The sequence below is a fragment of the Anguilla anguilla genome, chromosome 9 (assembly GCF_013347855.1).
Source record: "Anguilla anguilla isolate fAngAng1 chromosome 9, fAngAng1.pri, whole genome shotgun sequence".
Taxonomy (NCBI): Eukaryota; Metazoa; Chordata; class Actinopteri; order Anguilliformes; family Anguillidae; genus Anguilla; species Anguilla anguilla.
In genome coordinates this window covers 29,429,646-29,450,119 of record NC_049209.1, presented here as the reverse complement: position 1 = coordinate 29,450,119, position 20,474 = coordinate 29,429,646, and the positions used below count along the sequence as shown (strand labels likewise).

Below are 20,474 nucleotides of genomic sequence, written 5' to 3'. Positions count from 1 at the left end.
AGGAGTATTAAATGCCTTTTTCTACAAAACTAATGTGTATGTGTACCCTAACATTCTTACTGTTGGATCAGCTGTCCTGTGTATGAAAGGTGGGGGTGGGATGTGGTGGTGATGTTAAGGGCATTGAAGAAATGATAATCTTTGGTGAATATCCGACTTGTGGAACCAGCATATCTTGACAATTGCATAGTGTTGGTGGATATGCGCTCTACTGAGCCAGTTCAGACTGTTCTTATATATTAACTCCCCATGTTTTCATGATTGGGGATTTGAACCTTTAAATAGTTGGCCATTTCTAGACTGGGCCACTCAATACCTAAATCATTATATCTACCCTACTGAAGTTATAACACCATAATACTTAAGGATTGAATTGTAGAAACCATGACTAATGGGTGTTATTACAGCAGTGGCATAAAAGTATTCAAAATTACCCTGAACCCCCTCCATCCAGGTTTTAACATAAACAGTCTTTTCCCATTTCTGAAGCACAGGTAGAGTGATTATAAAGTAGGTACAGAATTTGTAAATGCAGTGCAAAATAAACACACACAGTCATTCAATAAAGTACAGGAAAGTACTAGAGTTTTTATTCCTTCATATTCAAACTTCACAAACAGCGTGAACTTGTACAATACCTCAGAAAGTGAAAATTACAAAAAAAAAAAAAAAAGTGCTGGTAACATTTACAAAAAATCCTCCTTACTTAGCAACAATCAGTTTATTCTTCCACACAGGGTTTTTTTTTAGTCTTTTGTATTAAGGCTTAATACTTCTGTATAAAGTATATGCAAGATAAGTCTTCACAGTATTTTTTTTTTTTTGAAAAAGTCACAATAATATGTAACATAATGAAGCATTACAGCTACTTTCTTTATAATAACAAATACACATCACTGGTAAATATACGTGAAATACAGGGCAAACTGTAAATGGCAAGTAAGAATACTGTCAACTAAAATAAATTGTCTTCTAACAGGTTATTATGGGAAACATCATACCAATGTTATAACTAAGCCTGGAGGGAATAAAAATACTATGAAAGAAAACTTGGGAGATCGCCTCAAAAACTTTGGCACATCCCTTTAATTATTTTCCAAAAAATAAAGATTTATTTTTTATTTTTTACATAATATGCATGGCAGTATAGTAAACCAGGCATAATGTTGCACAACGCCAAGTACACAGTAAAGTGAAAACATGCTGTGTAGTAAGGTGCTAAATTAGATATCACACAGCCAATCTTTCAGATCAGCATGAATAAGGTGCATTTCATACACAAAGCATGTATATCTCTATGTCATTTTCCTCTTATTTATTTCCTCAAGGAAAATATTAAAAACTTAACAAAAATAACCAAAACAGACTGGCCAATAGTCTCGAGGCGACCTCATACATCATCCATAGATAATGATTTTCAATAAAAAATAAATACAAATTTAAATACTTTTTTTGTTTTCTGTGCATTAGAACTGTTCAATCAGGTTACGAATAAACAATAGTTGACTTAAAAGATTACCTTTTTCATTTTTTATGTGTTTTTTATGGACCATGTCTGCAAGTGATTGCAAAGACAAAGGGAATGGTATCAAACCGTAAAGCAACACGGAACAAAGCAGAGATATTTTCAGGGGATTTTATAAGACGCACTGATAAACAGATGAGTGCTCTAGCCCTGGGACTTACCAATTTTACACTCATGCATACCGTTAAAGTGACGTAACGTGCTTGCTTAAATACTCTACACCACAAAAGCATTTGGTTTTAGTGCAAACACAATTGGCTGGCTTCAGCTTTTCAACAATAACAAGCTCACCGAGAAAAATTACAAGGCACATACTTATGCTTCCTCTAACACATGACAGATTTAAACTGCAACACGGTCTTTCAACAACACCACAAAGCTGAGATAAAGTGATAGATACTATTGCTACTTAATTTTTTATGATTAATTATAATGAAGATAGCAATATCTATATGATTTCCTCTGTCACTCCCTCAAGCTATTTCTATACAGGTAACTATGTCCAATATATTTGTGTGGAGTGGAATTCTTTGGAAGGCTGGACTAATGTCCAAGCCAGAGAGGTGAAGAGGACTTTGCCCACAATGCCAATGTAATTATCTTCTCTTTTTTTTTTTTGGTTTTTACTCTCCATCTGTTTGTTGACTGAGTGCACAAAGAGTGTTTGGGTACAGTTCTATCTGTCAAAAACATCCCCCAGAGGAAACATTCAAAGACTCTTGTGCCCAAGACTCAGACACTGTTGATGGTTTACTTGGAATGTGCCTATTATCAAATATTTTCAAATGCATCCCAGAGGTAATATGCTTTAAATCTGTACCTTTGCTATTCAATACTTATCTATGAAAAAAATCCTTTTCAAATATCACCTTTTACACAGCATTACCTTAGTGCACAGACAGCTTTCTTCATTGTTTTTCTTGGTCGTGTTTGTTTAATTAAGTATATTGCTATTTATCCAAGAAAGAAACAAACCGACTTAGTGCAAATCTCTTTTCAGGTTGAATAAGTGGGAGTGGGCTATGCAATTAACTATAAAAGGTCACTTCAGGGTCAACCATGTTCTGGTAAAAAAAGAATGCAAAATTAATAAACTAAGTGGTTACTAATTGTTTAATTGCATTGGAGTGGTATCCCTTTGGGAGTTTTAATAATCATTTTGTTGTCATTTGAAAACTCAAAACTGTCTATTCAACAGGGAAATTTGGAAATAGCTTTGTATTGTCTTTTTATGTTGGATTTACCCCCAAAATGCACACTTTGGTTTCAAATGACCCTAACAACCAGATAGCCCACCATTTGCCAGTACACGCATAACAGCCAAAATGATTAAAATATTAAGTTGAAAATGATGAATCACGTGAAAAGCTATGTTCAAATCTATTGTTTTCTTCAATTAACTGTCTTTTAAAAATAAGATAAGTGAGACGACAAAGTGAGCTATTTCTAAACACCATCTCTTTGAGTGAGGGCGAACCTGTCAACCCTCAGGTAATGGGTGTAAAAAGGCTGAATTCCGTGCTGCTTATTCATGTATATCCTGCAGGTCGTAAATATTGGAAACACACTCACAGTCCAGTGTCTTTGACAAGTCAGAGTATAAAACGCCCTTGTATATTTAAAAAATCTCCTTGTTACGCATCTTACAACAGCAGTCATTACATTACAAATGTGTTTTTGTTTCATAACAACGATAAAAAGACAAACCAACTTAGAGCACACATGAAGAATACCAGCTGATAAAACATTACTGCAGCATATCCTGAAGGGCACAAATCTGAACAGCTCAATTTCAAACGGTCATACCTTTTGTTATTCAGTATATTTAAACCCAAAATGAAATTATGAGAAGTATTCCAATTATATTCAGACAAAAAGGAACTGTAAAAAAAAAAATCCATAGCTTTTTAAATATGTAACTAAAAGGGAATCTTTTCATAAAAATATTTAAGGTGCTAAATATCAAATGTAGATTTAAAATGACAATTCAGAAAGCAGAATCTTCATGACTATTGCGTTGTGTTAAGGGCAAAAATAGATGTGGCTAGTAAAAAAGGTATTGATTTGTCAGTTAAGCTATAGAAATCGAAATGTCTGGCAGCCAACCTGGGTGCTCACGTATCTCATGACTCTCATTCATTGGAAGCGGCAGCAATTTACGAGTGGGGGATTTTGGTAACAGTCAACATATTATATTTACCAATAAATGGCATAAGAACAATTTTAGTGCAAAAAAAAAAAATGCAACAACAATCTAAATGTAACTCTACTTCATCATAACGCCAACAATTATTTCCTTGTAAATCTAATTATAAAGTGGTTAAATTCTGCCTACAATATATGGAAAATCCCTAATCATTATTTTTTTATTTAAGGTGTACGAAAAGGAAAACAAATTCTACAGTAAACATGTTCTACCATATAAGCAGGGAATTTGGTCCTTATAATAGCAAGGTTGACACAACTACACCAAAAAGTATGTACATGTTCTAATGGTGAACTTTCTTTAGTCTGCAACATTGAAGCAGTGGAAGATTTCAGGGAAAAATAACCATGTTAATAACAAGGCAGTCAGGCACCATATTTTTGTATAGAGTGACTGGTAAATATTGTATCATGGATGCAGTTTCAGCACAATCTGGCATAATCCAAGTTTGCATTCTACACTTGGATTGGTCCAATTCAGTGAGTTCTCAGGTTTATGTTACTGTTTATTCACACCAACAATAGTTACACATCACCAACACCTGCATGACTTAATGAAATCAAATGAAGTTGTTTTAGGGAGTCTACCCAGGGAACATTTATAACATTTGTAATATGAGTTTTGAAGAAACATTCAGGAAAATGTAACAGTACACTGAAATGCAGTGTTTAATTATTGAGCGAGAAATATATTTAAGCTATCATTGTCTTAACGTGCTATTGTCCATTAACAAAGCATATTTTAATAAAATGTGCAGGACAATTAATGTGTATAGCAGGAGTATAAATGCTGAAGAGATGACATATTTAGTTGAAAAATCGAAATATGACCTTTAAAAAGAATAGGAAATATTGATGCTACATTTAAAAACATATCATAAAATGCCTATAGTCCTGTATTACAGTTGCTCAAATTCCTTTGTATTTCTGTTTAACACAAAACAAAAGATATTCTGGTCTACAACAGGTATTATAAGCATAGCTGTTAAGCCTGTGCTTATGAATATTTTCACATAGGATGTAGAAGTGTTCATTTTTTGTCCATCTAAAATACAAACATTCATGATACAAATTCAGGTACCTCTCCAATGATTTTACATATTGTACTTATTTCATTACAATTTAAATAACCAAATATAAAACACAGTATTTCTGTCTCATAATTCAAAACACATAATTTCTGTCACACATCTTTCATTTTATGATTCATAAACACTCACATAATATTTAAATATTTCAACGCTAAATTATCTCCTCCATTGTTTTGTCTGGTAATATAAACTTAAAATCTAACTACACGTAAGCATTACATCACTGCACTGGGGTTAAATATCTACATGGTCAGGCAACTGACTTCCAGATTTTTCGCTTATGTGGAAATTTTAAAAGCTTTCTTTGTTCCAGAATACAGACATGTATACACAGTGTAGCTATATAATAGGAAGTATTCTTTATGAAACAAGAAACTACATTAAGATTATAAGAATATAACCGATCATAAGAATGCTTGCATCTTTCAGAGTGTTTTTGTTTGTTTTAGTATGGCCTTGGAGACGTAAACATTTGTGAAACTAGATCTCGTTTTCCCAGCTAACCTTGTGGCCTAGTACAGCCAAAGCCACTCCTCTTCTAATCAAAGAATTGTATAATGTTCCAATAGCACAAATGAAGAATTATGTATTTGACAACACTGTTACAATGTTTTATTTCAATTTGAAATCCAAAGTGGAGCTGAAAAATAAGTTAATTTTCAGACCAGAATTAAATTAAAACTTCAAACCTCTGTCTAAAATTAATGCGATTATTTGTTAGCACCTCACTCTTAACAATGCAACAGAATCATAATGATACCAGTCAGTATGTAAGCAGACCAGTTATTGCTGGGATAAAAGTCTTTCTGGTAATTGTCACCATCTGACTAAAGATTTGTGTGTGTGTGTGTGTGTGTATGTGTGTGTGTGTGTGTGTGCGCACGCCTTGTACAATCAAGTGTAAAAAAAAGAAGTGCTTTTAAAGCAATTAAATCTCAATATTTTAGAGGAAACATCTTTAAAAAAACAAGGAATGTTTCCAAGGCATTACAGAAAACTGTTTCCTGTGTTATCTGTGCTGGTGTAGTGTATCTTCTACTTGCAAAAAAAAAAGTTAAAAAAAAAAAAAAAATCAGAAGTTAACTAGAAAAGCCAGAATAGACATGCCATATCAGACATACAGCTGTCATGTTAATAAATTATATACATTTAGTCATTTTTTTATTTTCCCATTTAACTGTGTTTGCAAATTATCAAGCTAAATTGAATTCATAGCCCATGATAGCTAGCCTCTTATACATGTCTTCATCTAGCCAGTAGTAGTCGCTTATGATCTTGAAATAGGTGGGATATAATTCTGACATTTTAAATCGATAACTTAGCAGACGATGTGGAATATATGATCCACACCACTCAGTAGCTAATTCCATGTTTCTTAATAGCCTCCCATATTGCAGCATTTGTTTATTTCATGTCACAAAGAATATTTCAATTAAAACTAAATGTAATAAAATATATGGTAACTATGAAGGCAGTACTTCTACTCAACTAGGAAATCATTTTGGATTTGGAAATCACACAAGCTTTTAGGTTTAGAAAGAAACTCCACTCAGAAAATCTGGGCATTTTCACAAACACTTAAAACAAATGTTAGGAGAGATTCATTTCTATTTACATATAATCAATATACCCCATTTTCTAGTTTAATATAAAGATTTTATGTCCTGATATAAGGAAAAGGCAAACTACCACAGGAGATGACGATAAACCAAGCCATGATAACATCACTCTGCAGAGCACATAAAAAGGCTCCATTTTTACCATTTCGGTCACACATGTATATAACATCTTGGAGCATATGTGTAACTGCAAATAGGCATCTGGTGCAAACATGACAGTCATGCTAATAATAGCCTAATAAAAACAGACTGTCTATGTTTATCGCTCTGTTTGAGTCTATTTATGCTGCAGCGTGAAGAATGAAGGCTTGACTAGGCAATCTAACCAAACTACGGCTGAAAATCTGTAGTGTTTGAACCTTTTTGGTACTATAACAAATCGATTTTGAACTGGGGGAAATGCGATCATACACCAGGTGGATTTTCAGCCACTGGAAAGGGCATGCCTGCAGTACTATGAGCTACACCATAAGTGAAGATGAACTTGACATTAGATATTTGACACACTTAGAAAACAAAATAAATTAAAATGTTGAGCCCAATGTTGAGCCCAATGCGGTTTCTGCGGTTTCTATTTTCTATTAAGAACCACTAAGTTACTGTTGTTAACTTGAACAGTGTAGAGGAGAGTAGCTTACAAATACTTTTTAATAAATTGTGATGAGTGCTGATATCTACTGTGCAATAATTGTATTGTAAAAAATTAACTACACTATTTATCTCATTCCAGCTAATTAGTATATAGTACATCTTTAAAATCTCTAACCTTGACATAATTCGGAACTTGCTCCATTTTCCATCAATTTGCCAAATAACCAATGCTAGGAGGAAAAATATTTATTTGTTTAATTTGTGATAAGGTTATTCTTTAAATCACAAGTTTGTGCAGAATTTTCTTATATGTCAAGCTTATTTGAACTCATTGATAATTGTACTCTTCCTTCTCTGTATATTGATAATCGGCAAAGATTCCGCAGCATAAATGCTCAGCAAACCACGGATTTTACGAAGTGTTTTGTAGCCATTGTAGTATCTTGATGTGCTCACCCCAGGTATTAAACACAGTAAATAAGAGATCTTCCTCTGAACAGAAGTATTTGCTTTGTAACATGATATAAAGAAAGAATCACTGAGGCGTTCTGTTATAGCTTGTTAACAAGCAAGCTACAGGTTTTGGGTTTGTTGTGTCAACACCTGGCTGTCAGTTCTTTTAGCCTTCAATAATTCATTTTATTTTATTTTTTTTCCATTACTTTATGGGGTTTGAAATTTGAAAAAAGCAAAAGAGTATTCACAGGTCAGGGTCTATCAATGGCATATGTATTGTTCAGAATAATATTTGTGCATGATCCATATGCAATATTTCAAAATTGAATCCTACAAAAAGCAAGGCAATGTGGCTGTTATAATAGTAATAGCAACTATTTTCTTAATTCCTTTGGGTTCAATTTTATTTCATTAAAACTCAAACATAACATCTAAAATTGAATGCTGACAAGAAATAAGACTATTTGGATCTTGATTTAATTTCTTAATGAGCACATGTACAACAGGCACCTGGTTTCAGTACCTTTAGCTCTTTCTCTTTTTACGAACTATGTGAAACACAAATGTAGGTATGATGGCCTAATGTGTGTGTGTGTGTGTGTGTGTGTGTGTGCGTGAGTGTATTTGTGTATGTGTGTGAGAACCAGTATAAATACCACAGGAGAAATAATAAAATAAAAAAACACTTAAGTATTTTGCAAAATCAACTGTCAAAACCAATGGCCCATAACATGTCTTTCTTGTTTTTTTTCTTCAGAATTATAGGTTTTAATTTTGTTCTAATCTATCAAAGTTGCTTCAAAACATTTTTTAAGACGATAGGATATTTTCAGTCAATAGAAAATATTTAGAAGATGACACAATAGAATTAAAATCTATATAAAAATATAACAAAATATAGCCCTGTAAAATCCAATTTCTCTCTCTATGGATCTTTTGATAGCGTACCTGTTTCCAATAGAGTGAATTTATTCACAGTTTCACAAATAACAAAGCTTGTGTGACTTGCCTAAAAAGGAAATGGCCTTTCACACATACAAATTGAATATAGAGAAGTCATGGGCTTAGCGTTTTTACCATCAACAGACTTTTACATTGTTTAGGAAAATGTGTTTCAAGGGCACTTTCACACATATTTAATTTGAGTGATTCAGAAATGCACTTTAGTTGGTTTGGAGCTATATGTGAAACCTCTGATACTGACATCATCAGACCAGAGTGTGAATAAAAATTATAACAATGAGTTATATAAAGATGGATAGCCTACTTAAAGCTGAACTTGATGCATTTGTAATTTCTGTTCAGTGAAAATTGTGTACAGTATGAAAACCAGTTTTGTTCAAATGGGAATTGGTGTTTTGCACAGAACTATAAATTTAACTATAAACTTCTTAATGCTCAAAAGTAAAATCCCTTTGACATTCTATTGGAAGCATACAAAATAGAAAAAAATGACAAAAGAAGCAGATTTCTGTCTCATGGGGACACTTTTTGCTGTTGGAACGACTAAATATCTTGTGTGAAAGATCAACATTTTTTCTCCAAGAACAAGATGTGCCCAAAGAAAAAGACAAAATACATTTTTTTCCCAAAAAAGGAGCCAAAATCAGTCAAAAAATATTTATGAAGTATACACAGATATCCTAGTTTTAGGGGGGAAGGCTCTGCAATTGATTTAACAGAATAGTAAAATGACATTGGACAATAGGCACAAGCACTATTTGCAAATAAAACATCTGAAAATTGTAGATACTGAGAAATGCATTTTCATACGTATAAACTAACAATTTGACAGTATTACATGACACAAAATAATGTCACCATGTAAATACATTATTGGGTATAAATATTTTCAAAAGGCAATATGCGTATCTCTTATTCCCTCTAGCACATCTATAGCACAATATGTCAGACATATGGAACAATGACATTGGGGACAAGGATCCAGAAATTATTGCTATGAATACGAAACTGTTTTTCTCTCCCCACACACAAGAAGCTTCATACGCACACACGCCACACACAAACACTGTAATTCCACACAAAGTGCACAATGTGTTAGCAGTTATCATTACAGTTTAGTTCTTAAATAGCATACTGTACAAGTACCACAGCCAGTTTGACAATACTATGCAGACAGGCAAATGCTTTTGCAGGCTGTGTTGTGAATCAATGTTTCAAATGTGTTTACTTGTGTCTTAGATGTTAGGCACTCACAGAAAGGACTCATCTTTAAGGTTTAAACATATTGCAAAGCAAATGTCAATTTATAAGACATTAATACCAGTCAAACAGTGTTGCTGAATAGCTGGGCATAGTTGAAGGTGTACTGTCACTAAATGTCTATTGAAAAAGAAATATTATAAACATACTGAGAGTACAGTACAGTTGTAGATAATTATGCAGGAACTGAAGTGAATTCACATAAAGAGGAAATGAAAAAAAATGACCATCTTAAAAAAACATGCAGCAGGGTATAATACAACTACTGTTTCTGGCACCTAGTATCACAACTCCTGAAGAATCATATACCTATTTATTTATTTATTTATTTATTTATTTAACAAATAGACAAGGTATTGCAGGAAAAGTGATACAAAGTACTGTTCTTTGTACATGATAGTTGTGTGTATTTGTGTGTGTGTGTGTGTGTGTGTGTGTATGATGTATGAAGGACTAGGTAAAAGCAAAACATAAAAGGAAATAAAGACTCTTAATTTAAATTGATAAAATGTGTACTATAGTTTATGTAAATATTTTTTGCTCAGTGTTTCACGAATACCAATTTATTATTGCTGTTTTTTATTTTCTTGTTTGTAGCAAGATGGTACTTTTGAGTGTAATAAGTGTTCATTTTTGACTGCAGGCCGGCAAGGCATCCACAGCTGTCGTAAATATTATTTTTTATAAGTTTTCCAAAATTTTACATTTTGAAAAGTAGCAAGGGTGTTATTGGGCCATCTTTATAGTGTGTGGCTTCCAAAACTGAAACTAAAAATACAAATGCAGATTGGCATATCAAAAAGCAACACGGTCAAACCATTTGTTGCAGCGTTGTCCTGTTTTTTCCTCTGGATGATAATTCATGAATAGGTAGCTGTCTATTCCACTATAAGCAAAGGGAATATCTATTTTTAAAGGCTAAAAATAGTTGGCTAGTTGGCTGGTTAGTAACATATGATGTTTCAATTGTCCAACAGAAGTCAGCTGTGTAATATTCCAGGCACAGCAGTGGAACAGGTGTTACACCAATAGCAGTTATTAATGCTTCTTTGTACTGAAGTGTTGTTATGATCCATGAATTTTGTCCTTACAGTGTTTGAGCACAAAACTGCTCTTGTCTCCTGTGTCTATTACGAATCTTGCAGACTTTAGTGACTAGAAGATTTACTGCTGCTATGCAGGCAACATTACAAAATACTTACATAGACCTGGAGTTTTAAATGAAATTTAAATATAGTTAAAACCTTTATGCAGTTGGATAGGGCATATTGGGAAAACTTATTTCGTTGTCCTGTAGAAAACTACTGCATTGCTATGAAGATGGTCTTTTATAATGTACAAATAGGCACTTCAAGGCACACTACTTGTCCTAAATTTGAATCACTTTCTCTCACTTTTGTTAAAGAGAGATGGATAAAAAGCTCTAGTATCATTGCCTGTAAAAATGGTCTTGCAAAACACCTGTATACATAGAAAGGACATTTACTGGATTAATTGTGAATTTATGTATTACTAAAGCAAAGCATAATGTTGAGTAGCAATAATGAATAATATGGTACTGTTCCATGTGTAGTTGTAAAAATGAAAATGATCACATTAGACTGTTTGAAAAGGATAATATATACCAGCATGATTAAAAGAAAATACAAGTCACATGTTAGAAAGAAAACGTAATTTGGAAAATTAGCAAAAATATATTCCCCCAAACATGACAATGCATTAATCACTACTAACCTATTATATCAGTTGTTTAAAAAGTCTGGGTGAGTGAAATCTTAATCGGTATATAATGGTTGTCTTGAGGCATAAGTAGTTACCTAATTTTCCCAAACTGCATGCAGTGTGTGTGTGTGTGTGTGTGTGTGCACGCAAGACTGTGTTCTCAGCAAAACAATAAATTCAGCACAAAGATCTGTTCTTGCTGGTGCTGTGGCCATTGTGCTCTAGTGCACTGTTCTGTTCATAGATACATTTAATGCAAAAAAACTTTTACTACTAAACTCAAGAGCATTTGCAGGGCACAGACCTTTATTTGTTTTGACCATATTTTTAACTTTGCACACTGTGCACGTGTTTTATATTTAATTTCCAGTTTTGCCAAAAATTCAAGTCTATTCAGTAACTTTTGACAATTACCTTCAAAGCAAAATCTACTACTGGAGCACTGCAGTGACTTTCTCAATGGCTGTTCTCCCCTTCTCACTAATGGCATGCAGAGAATGATAGCAATGAAATGTAAATGAAAACTGTGAAAGTAAAGATAAATAATAATAATGATTCAGATGCACTGCACAAATTGAGCATAATGTAATAATGTACCTATATTTTCTGTAATATCATCTGTAAATATTAACATGCATGAGAAGGTACTGTAAGGTTGGTTAAAGTATTGAGTTTCACAAGCTGAAGTAATACTATGAAAATTTACTGTAAATACGAAGAAAGTAATATATCACAGTCTAATAATGAACTTACTATAAAACATTGCTAAAAGAAATGTTTCCAAATGCAAACACAATGGTATCTCTGATAAAATACATTATGGAAACTGCAAGATGTTAGAATAGTATTGTAATGCAGACAAGCTAACAGAACAGAGTATGAATTGGATTATGTAAAGTACAGTATTTTGGCATTAATCTTAATTGCCTCAATGTTAAAAAATAAGAAACTGATTTAGTTATTTCCAGTAAATGCAATACTGGTCTGGGGAAACTATACATGCCTTACAGCTGCTAAGGCAGTTGTTTTTGCACATAACAGTTTGTGTTAAAATTCATAATAAAATTTAATAAAATTATTTAACCTATGACCTATGACACTAATGGTAATAACTCTAATGGTAACACGATTTATGTCAAATTTAATCAATAATTTTACTTTTCATTCATAAGGCTAAAGGAAAAACATCAAAACATTCATTTAAATGGAAATTGGTCTGGTGGGGAAAATGTTCAGCAGAGACTTATGAGGAATTGGGTGGAGGGGGATGCTTAGTAATAACATTTTATTTATGACCCCCTGGCAAGTTCATAGCTATATCAGTGATTTAACTCAGCAACGACGATAGGCAACAGTAAAAAAAAAAAACTACCCTAAATGCTATTTTACTTCTTTAGCCAAGAATGAATGATAACTATCATAAAATATCCTTCTATGATTTTATTATTCCTACATTTTAAAAAAATGGTATAATGCCATTCTGCAAGGCTTCATACAAACTGGCTTGTTAACAATTCTTTGTGTGCAACACTGCCAAAAATGTACAAAGACTCCTTTTATAAATTCACTACAATTGATACCAACACATCATGTGTTTTGTAAATAATTATTGATTAAAGATTATTCTGAAAAATAAGATATTATGTGCTATCTATACACAGCAAGATTTTCAGTGTTAAATAAACTCTGATTATACTCTGATAGAATACACTTAAACACATTTGGACTCTAAACACAGTTAGTGTTGAATTAACACTGCACATATATCAGTATCAATGGTATACAGCAGGTTCAAGGAAGAAATGAAGGCAGCTCCTAATGCACATTAATGTTTATATTTTGATCAGTCATATTAATTTGGAAAGCATATCTGCCAAGTTTTAAGGGAAATGGCAAGCATTAAATTAAAGCTTTTGTTTATCAAATGATGCTTAATTTAAAAAAAAAATGAAAATTACAATTTTTTTAATAACAATTTCTATCATTCAAAAACTATAACCATTAACCAGGATTAATGTCTTTTATATTGAGGCACTGGCTGCATGTTCTGTTTCAGAGAAAACCACACATTTATGCTTCTGACGTAAATAACTACAGTATTTACACACAATATAATTTGTGATTGCATTAATTTGCCAACAGTTTTGTCAATCTCTCTTAATTTTTAAGACTTTCTACCAGCAGTAACAAACTGACAGAGAAGGAAGGGGCAATTATCTTTAACCTTTTTACATAAGATATTTTTATCTGATTATTATGGCCTATGTTTTTCTTTTTGTTCCTTGCAATGCTCTATTGAGCATTTTATCTACAAATAAATGAATGTTACTACACAGGCACAATTATTTAAATTCTGAACAGCACAGGGTAAATAAACTACTTATAACACGTTTATGTCTAGTCTCTTGTATAAGTTGTTGGGCTTTTTGGCCCAGAGCACTGAGCAGCAGACACCTTAATACATTAAAACCATAGTCAAAAATCTGATCACTTGACACAATGCATGATAGCGTACTTTAAAGACCAGGGGCTGGATCCATACTGTATGAATAACCATATTTCCAAATAAGATGTATTAAATCACACGTTATAACCAGTAAATATGAAATGGTTTTCCAAGTGCCTGTTGCCGAAGTATAGTTATAATCTGCCAGGTTTTTCTCATTAACACACTTCACATCAATTGTCATTTCATATTACTGTTTGAATAAGACACAGGGCCTTTATGCAAGAACCAACAATGAGCAGAGAAAATGTGTTATAAGTTTTGAGTTACACATTACGAAATTAACTAATTGTAGCGTGCTTATGAACATAAGGACATAATAATACGTGATGATAACAGGCCAATCATCCAATCTCAGCTTGCCATTACTTAAAAACTAGACGGTATCCAGCACTGCATTAAACCCAGACTTGAACAACCCAAAGGTCTCTACCTCTACTACATGACAAGTCAAGATGTTCATTTAAGTAGCTTGTTCAAGCAACCAAAGTGTAGAAACTGGATATCAGTACAATGTAGTCTTCTTTTTCTCACACAACTTCAGCAATTGTAAAAAGGCTCTATAATAACATATTTTAAGTAGGTTAAAACTAAATATCCCCCTCCCTCCAACAAGAGGAAAAAATAAAAAATGGATATTACAGTTGAACTTAACATAAAACATTTCATTTTAGATTACTGCTCAATATTGACTCATTAATTGATTACATTAGTACTATATCTTCTTGGGCACTGATGTGAACGATTTTGAAGAAACAATTGGTTTTGATGGAATGTGGGAGGTGTACAGCATTGAGAAATGCCACCATCATATTAATGTGCTGGGAATGATTTGACTCTACCAGTACGGTTCTAGCAATCCTTATTTTGGCATCAGTAATGCATTGCAAAACCCTCTCAGCACTTGACTACGGGGATACAGAGCTGGATATTCTGCTACCGACATCGGATAGTTAAATAAAATTTTGTATTTGGATATATACAAACCAGCCCCAGGAGTCCTACTGACGACAATTATTAAAATGGCAACCAGCTCAATTACTGAAGAATTTAGTCAAACTGGAAACCCTGAATCACAAACATTGTTCAACATTGGAGAATCGGTCTGATTGTTTTCTGACTGATATGTCTAATATAAAGCCCCTAACATGTGCAATACAAAGGCCGGAGATGTGGATTTTCAAGTCCTCTAAACTGGCTAGAACACAGAGCCTCAAAATTGTAGTTTTGGACAAAGTTGTGGACATTTTCCCCTTTTCCATTTGAAGTATTTAACAGTACTCAGAAAAATAGACCAAAATACTGCCTTAACTGACAGCACCATCCAGTCAGCATTGATAACTCACAGCTCATACAGTAGCTTTCTTTAAAGGACAGCTCTTTTTTTTTGTTTGTTTTTTTCTTGGACCCATTTTTCCAAACTATTTCCAACATACTGACTGGAATTGATAATACTTTTGTCACATCTTTTTTTGTGGAGCTTTTGTCACCCCAAGGACCACTCCACTCAATGCAGTCCAATGGGGCTATGCCAACAAGCCTTGAAATGTGTTTTTAATGTGGTAATAATGCTCATTTTCAATTTTTACATTGTAGAAACATTTCCTCACTTGTACTGTGGCAGACTGTATTCATGCGCACGGGCGAAGTGTTGGTAGAGTTGTTCATTACATTTGCCTACCGCATTGTTGAACATGGCTGAATTTCTATTGTTATGTCTGTGTGGCCCTATTGGACTGCATTGCAAAGCAGAGTGGGTTCACAGGGTGACTGAAAACAAGAAAGACATGACAAAATGATTATCATTACCGACCTGCATGGTGGGAGAATCATAAAAATGGGTCCAAGTCGAAAACAAACGGCTATCCTTTTTAGTAGCCATAGGAATTCAGAATTACTCTGAATAACTAAAAAAATAAAAAAGCAACCATTTTTCAAATGTGAGCCATTCTCTTATTATTTCAAAAGGAACACTCACTTATAGGTTTTCAGATGAATTGGAATAAAATGGCTATTAAAAATATTTTCTAAAGGAGAAGGCGATGAAGACTACGTACTATACTGTAGAAACTGCTGTATTCATTCAGTACCTGCATTGTGTATTGCAAAGGAAGCCCAACAGTTCAGGTGTCACAACTTGACTTGGGACAAGTACAAATGGATCATGTCAAAAACACACAGATTTTTCAGATATCTAAGTATGCAAAAAATGAAAGAAAGACATGTACCAGAAGAAAAGCCTACCATAAACCATTAAAATCAGCAGCTATGCCCAAGCACACTACAAGGATTTTTTTTGCTTTTCTTTTCATTTGTTTGGTATGAATGCTTCTATATGAAAAACAACATTTGTCCTACTTTGTGCACTGAAATAACTGCCGTTTGAAGGACATGACTTTAAAAAAAAAAAAAGAATGACAGTGGAAAGAACCTCACACAATGGTTCGGATTTAAATAAATGCTTGCACAAACACTGCACAAGTCAATACATATATAGCAAGATATGATAAAAGCTAAGAAACATTGAATTACATTATAAAAAACAAAACTAGTCTAACACAAAGTGAACTCTAAACCTTAATAGATAAAAAAAAAAAAAACATTCTCTAAAACTATAATAACTCTGGTAACAGTAGTGCACTTATTGGTTTAAGCAGTGCAACATATATGCAAGAAAACAATGCAGTCCTCTTCTCAAGCTTTAAGGAAAGACATTTCCTTTATAAAGATAACCATATAATAAATTGTCTTAAGTATTATGTGCAAAATAGCACTATTTTAGTGTTCAACCTTGGCCTTCATTCAGTCTAATAGCAATGTGCAATATAGTTTGTCCTAATCTTTGAATAATCAAATGAAGTTTTAGCTACCTTTACATTGCTAATGCAACATATTTGTGATTTCTGTAACTTATGTATTCATGATGTTGCACGCAATACTGGGAAATAGAACTCGGTTCTTCATTTACACACACCATAATATACACAGACATACACAAACACTCACATACAAATGCACTTGCACGCATATACAGCGACTGTGGTTCACATATGTTTGCAGATGAAGAAACAAGTTGTACTTTCCTGTATTGTCCACAATCACATGTACACAGAAGTTGTATACATACATATATATGTACACATACATATATGTACACACAATGGCGAGACTGAACATGGGCCTTAGTCTACTACTAATATATTACAGAAGTGATGGGGAGTCAGGTTTCATGAACCCCTAATCGGCGGAGCTATAAGCTGCCAATCACTGATTTCCTTGAACAAATCTATTGTTTATTCTCTCTGCAGCAAACAATTCGTTCAAACCAGTGAATCACTGACAGCAAAATGGTTGCATGAAATCTCACTGTGCCCATCACTATTTTAGACTGTATCCAATGAGGGAACACCCCACTGAACGTGGTCTATTGGGTTTTGCTATATGCTACAACCGATGTCCACTACACATAAAAAAGCAAAATCTTCAGATTGCAGTTGTGTTTATCAGAACAGTTGTTTCATAGTCCCAATAATGTGCAACAAGCCAATAATATGAGACACAGAAATATAATATGTTACCTATTCAGAAATGTATCATGCACACCGGATATCTATTTTAAATTGTGGAATCAGGAATGTACAATATCCATCTGAAAGTTTGTGGTATATTGACAGCTGTGGTAATAAGTGATCTGGTAAACTTATTCTGTGGTTTAGTTTGCCTCATGAATCTCATAATGCCTGTAACTCCTAAATAGAAAAAGTCCTATTTAATCCACAAGATGGGGCTAATATATCAAAGTAGTGCATTTTTGCTGCTCAAACAGCTGAGTCATGGTCTGTCTAAAAGGAAATACATAGGAACAAGGCCATAAGAGGTTGTGACAATTGAAAATGAACACTATAATTATGTTCAAATTAAATCCACAACTGTGATATTCATTATTGGTAAGCCTTTTCAATAATTATAAAAAAGATTATTTAAAAAGGTGGAGAGAAACAGCAGCTGATAACAGTCTGAAGCAATGTGAAAAGGAGCAGCAATCAAATTAGAGGGCAGGCTATGCAGCACGTACAATTCTAATGCTGCCAAAATTGGAAACTTTAAAGGCAAAAACTAAAAGGATCGGTTATTTCAAAAGGAGTCTTCTACACTGTTTAAGCTCACATTTTCTAAGTGGAAGAGGTCAAATTGCCTTAACAGTCTCCTAAGATAATAGTGGCAGTGTACGCAAATTTGAAAAAAAAAAACCCTTTACTATTTTACTTTGTTGCTCAAATACTGCTGGAAACACAAATGCCTATTTCATAAGCTTTACCCACTTGTAGGAAGTCATAATCGCTATTTTGAAATTTTATGAACAACAACAGCTGCATTGTAATCACGATAATAAACAATTATCTAAAGTTTCACATGAATAACTCTCATCTTCCTATCCAATATAAAAAGGCAAACTTGTGACCATCATTACTCTTTTAGAATGAAACAAAAGCTCAAAGATACTTTATCCTTTTTGAAAGAGGCCATTACACCACAGTAATCTTGGACTCTTACATTGTCCAAAACGGTACATATGGGAAAAATCTACATTTTATAAATGTATATATGTTGTGTGCGTATGCTTGTGTGTATGTTTTTTTCTTTTCTTTTCTAGAGACAGTAGGCCTTTTGGTAGTGTTCAACATATAAATCAGTATTTGAGGAAAGCATACATTTAGAGGCCTGTAGTGAAGATCCAGCCAGTGGACCATTGTCTAACTACATAGCCTTAAGGCCACCATCATATTTTTCTTTAAGAATACCAAAAGAGAATACCATCCTGTATGGGAAACTTAATGTGCCAGTGTCTATACTCATTACTCTTCATGCCCCCAAAAAAGAAAAAAAAATTTTTAGTGCCATTTTTCTTTTCTTTTTGTTGTACTTATCCATCCGAGACATGCATACGCATGTGGTCGTTGAAGTGCTGAATTTGGTCGAACTTGGCCGGGCAGACAGAACACACGTAGGTGGTCCCCTCCTGGCAGCCTGCTTCAGTGGCCACGCCCACTCCCATGCCAATTCCAGCCCCGCCCCCTGCTCCGGCTCCACTGCTCGCAGGCATCGCCAGGGCAACCGTTCCTACTCCAGGTTCAGGAACAGCCATGGGCACTGGGATGGACACCGGGCCTCCTGACCCTCCACCAGTGACAACTGTAACCCCAGTGCCACTTGAACTGTGCAGGGCCATGTGTCTCTCCAGCAGGGTCTTGTGGGAAAACTTCTTCTTGCAGACGTAGCACTCGTAAGACTTCTCCCCGCGGTGCAGGCGCATGTGGACGTTTAGCGAGCTCTTCTGGGTGAAACGCTTGTTGCAGATGCTGCACTGGTACGCACGTACCCCTGTGTGTGTCACCATGTGTTTTATAAGGTAATCCTTCAGGGAAAAAGAACGCCAGCAGATGCTGCACTGGTGTGGTTTCTCACCTAAACATGCACAGAAGTCAAACATATTAGCAGAACAGAGACACGTTAACAGTGGACACATGTCCTCAACAACAGGGTTACAAAACCCTTGTCCTGATGGACGCACAGGGTTTCCAACTCATTTGAAGCCATGAGTGGTTTCATTTCAAATCATGAGTTATTAAACTGGCTCAATCTAAATGTGTGCGGTAAAATCTACAGACACTCCATTCACTGTTGAATGGAACTCCCAATGCTGGTCACTTTCTTCATTCAAAGACTGATTGGTGAACTTGCAAGAGCTTGACTCACGAGGACTGGAGTTTCCCTGATGCAGAGTATTCAAGTTCCAGCATGCATATGCACTCCTCACAATTATTCTTCCATATTGCCATTGCCATTTGTAGTTATAAGCTCTCGAGGTGTGAAATAACTTGACTGCATTGACCTATACATTAAAGGATATACCAGCCATTTCCATTATCAGATCATTTCAGGTTCACTCTGAAATACTATCAGTTGCATATGCTGTAATCTGTGGAGGAAAATATGGCAACTACACTAGGCTGACCAGACTTTTCCCGGACATTCTTCTTTTTGGGACCAAAAATATCCATCCAGGCACCATTTATAAATTCCTAAAAATGTCTGGCTCGTTCCATAGATCCTATGTAAACAAATAGCCTAGTATTATGTTCATAATGCCCACCTGCCACTGTCCTTTGTTTAAAATCCAATATACAGACACACACATACACACACACACACGTACACACATACACACACACACAAGTGCATATACATGGCACAATAATGAGAGTTCTCCAGTGTATTATGTAAAACCCTCCACATCGCATCAGGGCTGCATCACCATGTTGTGGTTTATTTTGAGTTTCATAAATGAATCATATAAAAGCTGTGATGAACTGATGTGTTAAACATAAACAGTGCAAAAATGGCAAGTAAAATCTCATGCCACACTTTTTCAAGTTTATGGTTTAAAGTAACAAGTATTACAAGTAACCTCAAGAAACTTTAATGCAGATTTAATGGCATAGTTATGTCTGCAGAGGTAGTATGCGTGTACATTG

At 34.3% G+C, this 20,474-nt stretch overlaps 1 protein-coding gene across 8 annotated transcripts in view; it reads right to left on the bottom strand.

Moving 5' to 3' along the window:
- LOC118235712 (zinc finger and BTB domain-containing protein 20-like) overlaps positions 1–20,474 on the bottom strand; it is an 85,916-nt gene that overhangs the window by 2,368 nt on the left and 63,074 nt on the right. For 6 of the 8 annotated variants that reach the window (XM_035433361.1, XM_035433363.1, XM_035433365.1 and 3 more), the window contains one exon: positions 564–19,404. The exons of the other annotated variants lie outside the window; for them this stretch is intronic. In XM_035433361.1, the coding sequence (XP_035289252.1) occupies positions 18,863–19,404 (542 nt within the window). In that variant the 3' untranslated portion in view covers positions 564–18,862. Of the gene's footprint in view, positions 1–563; positions 19,405–20,474 lie in introns of those variants that run through there. 8 annotated transcript variants of the gene reach the window in all.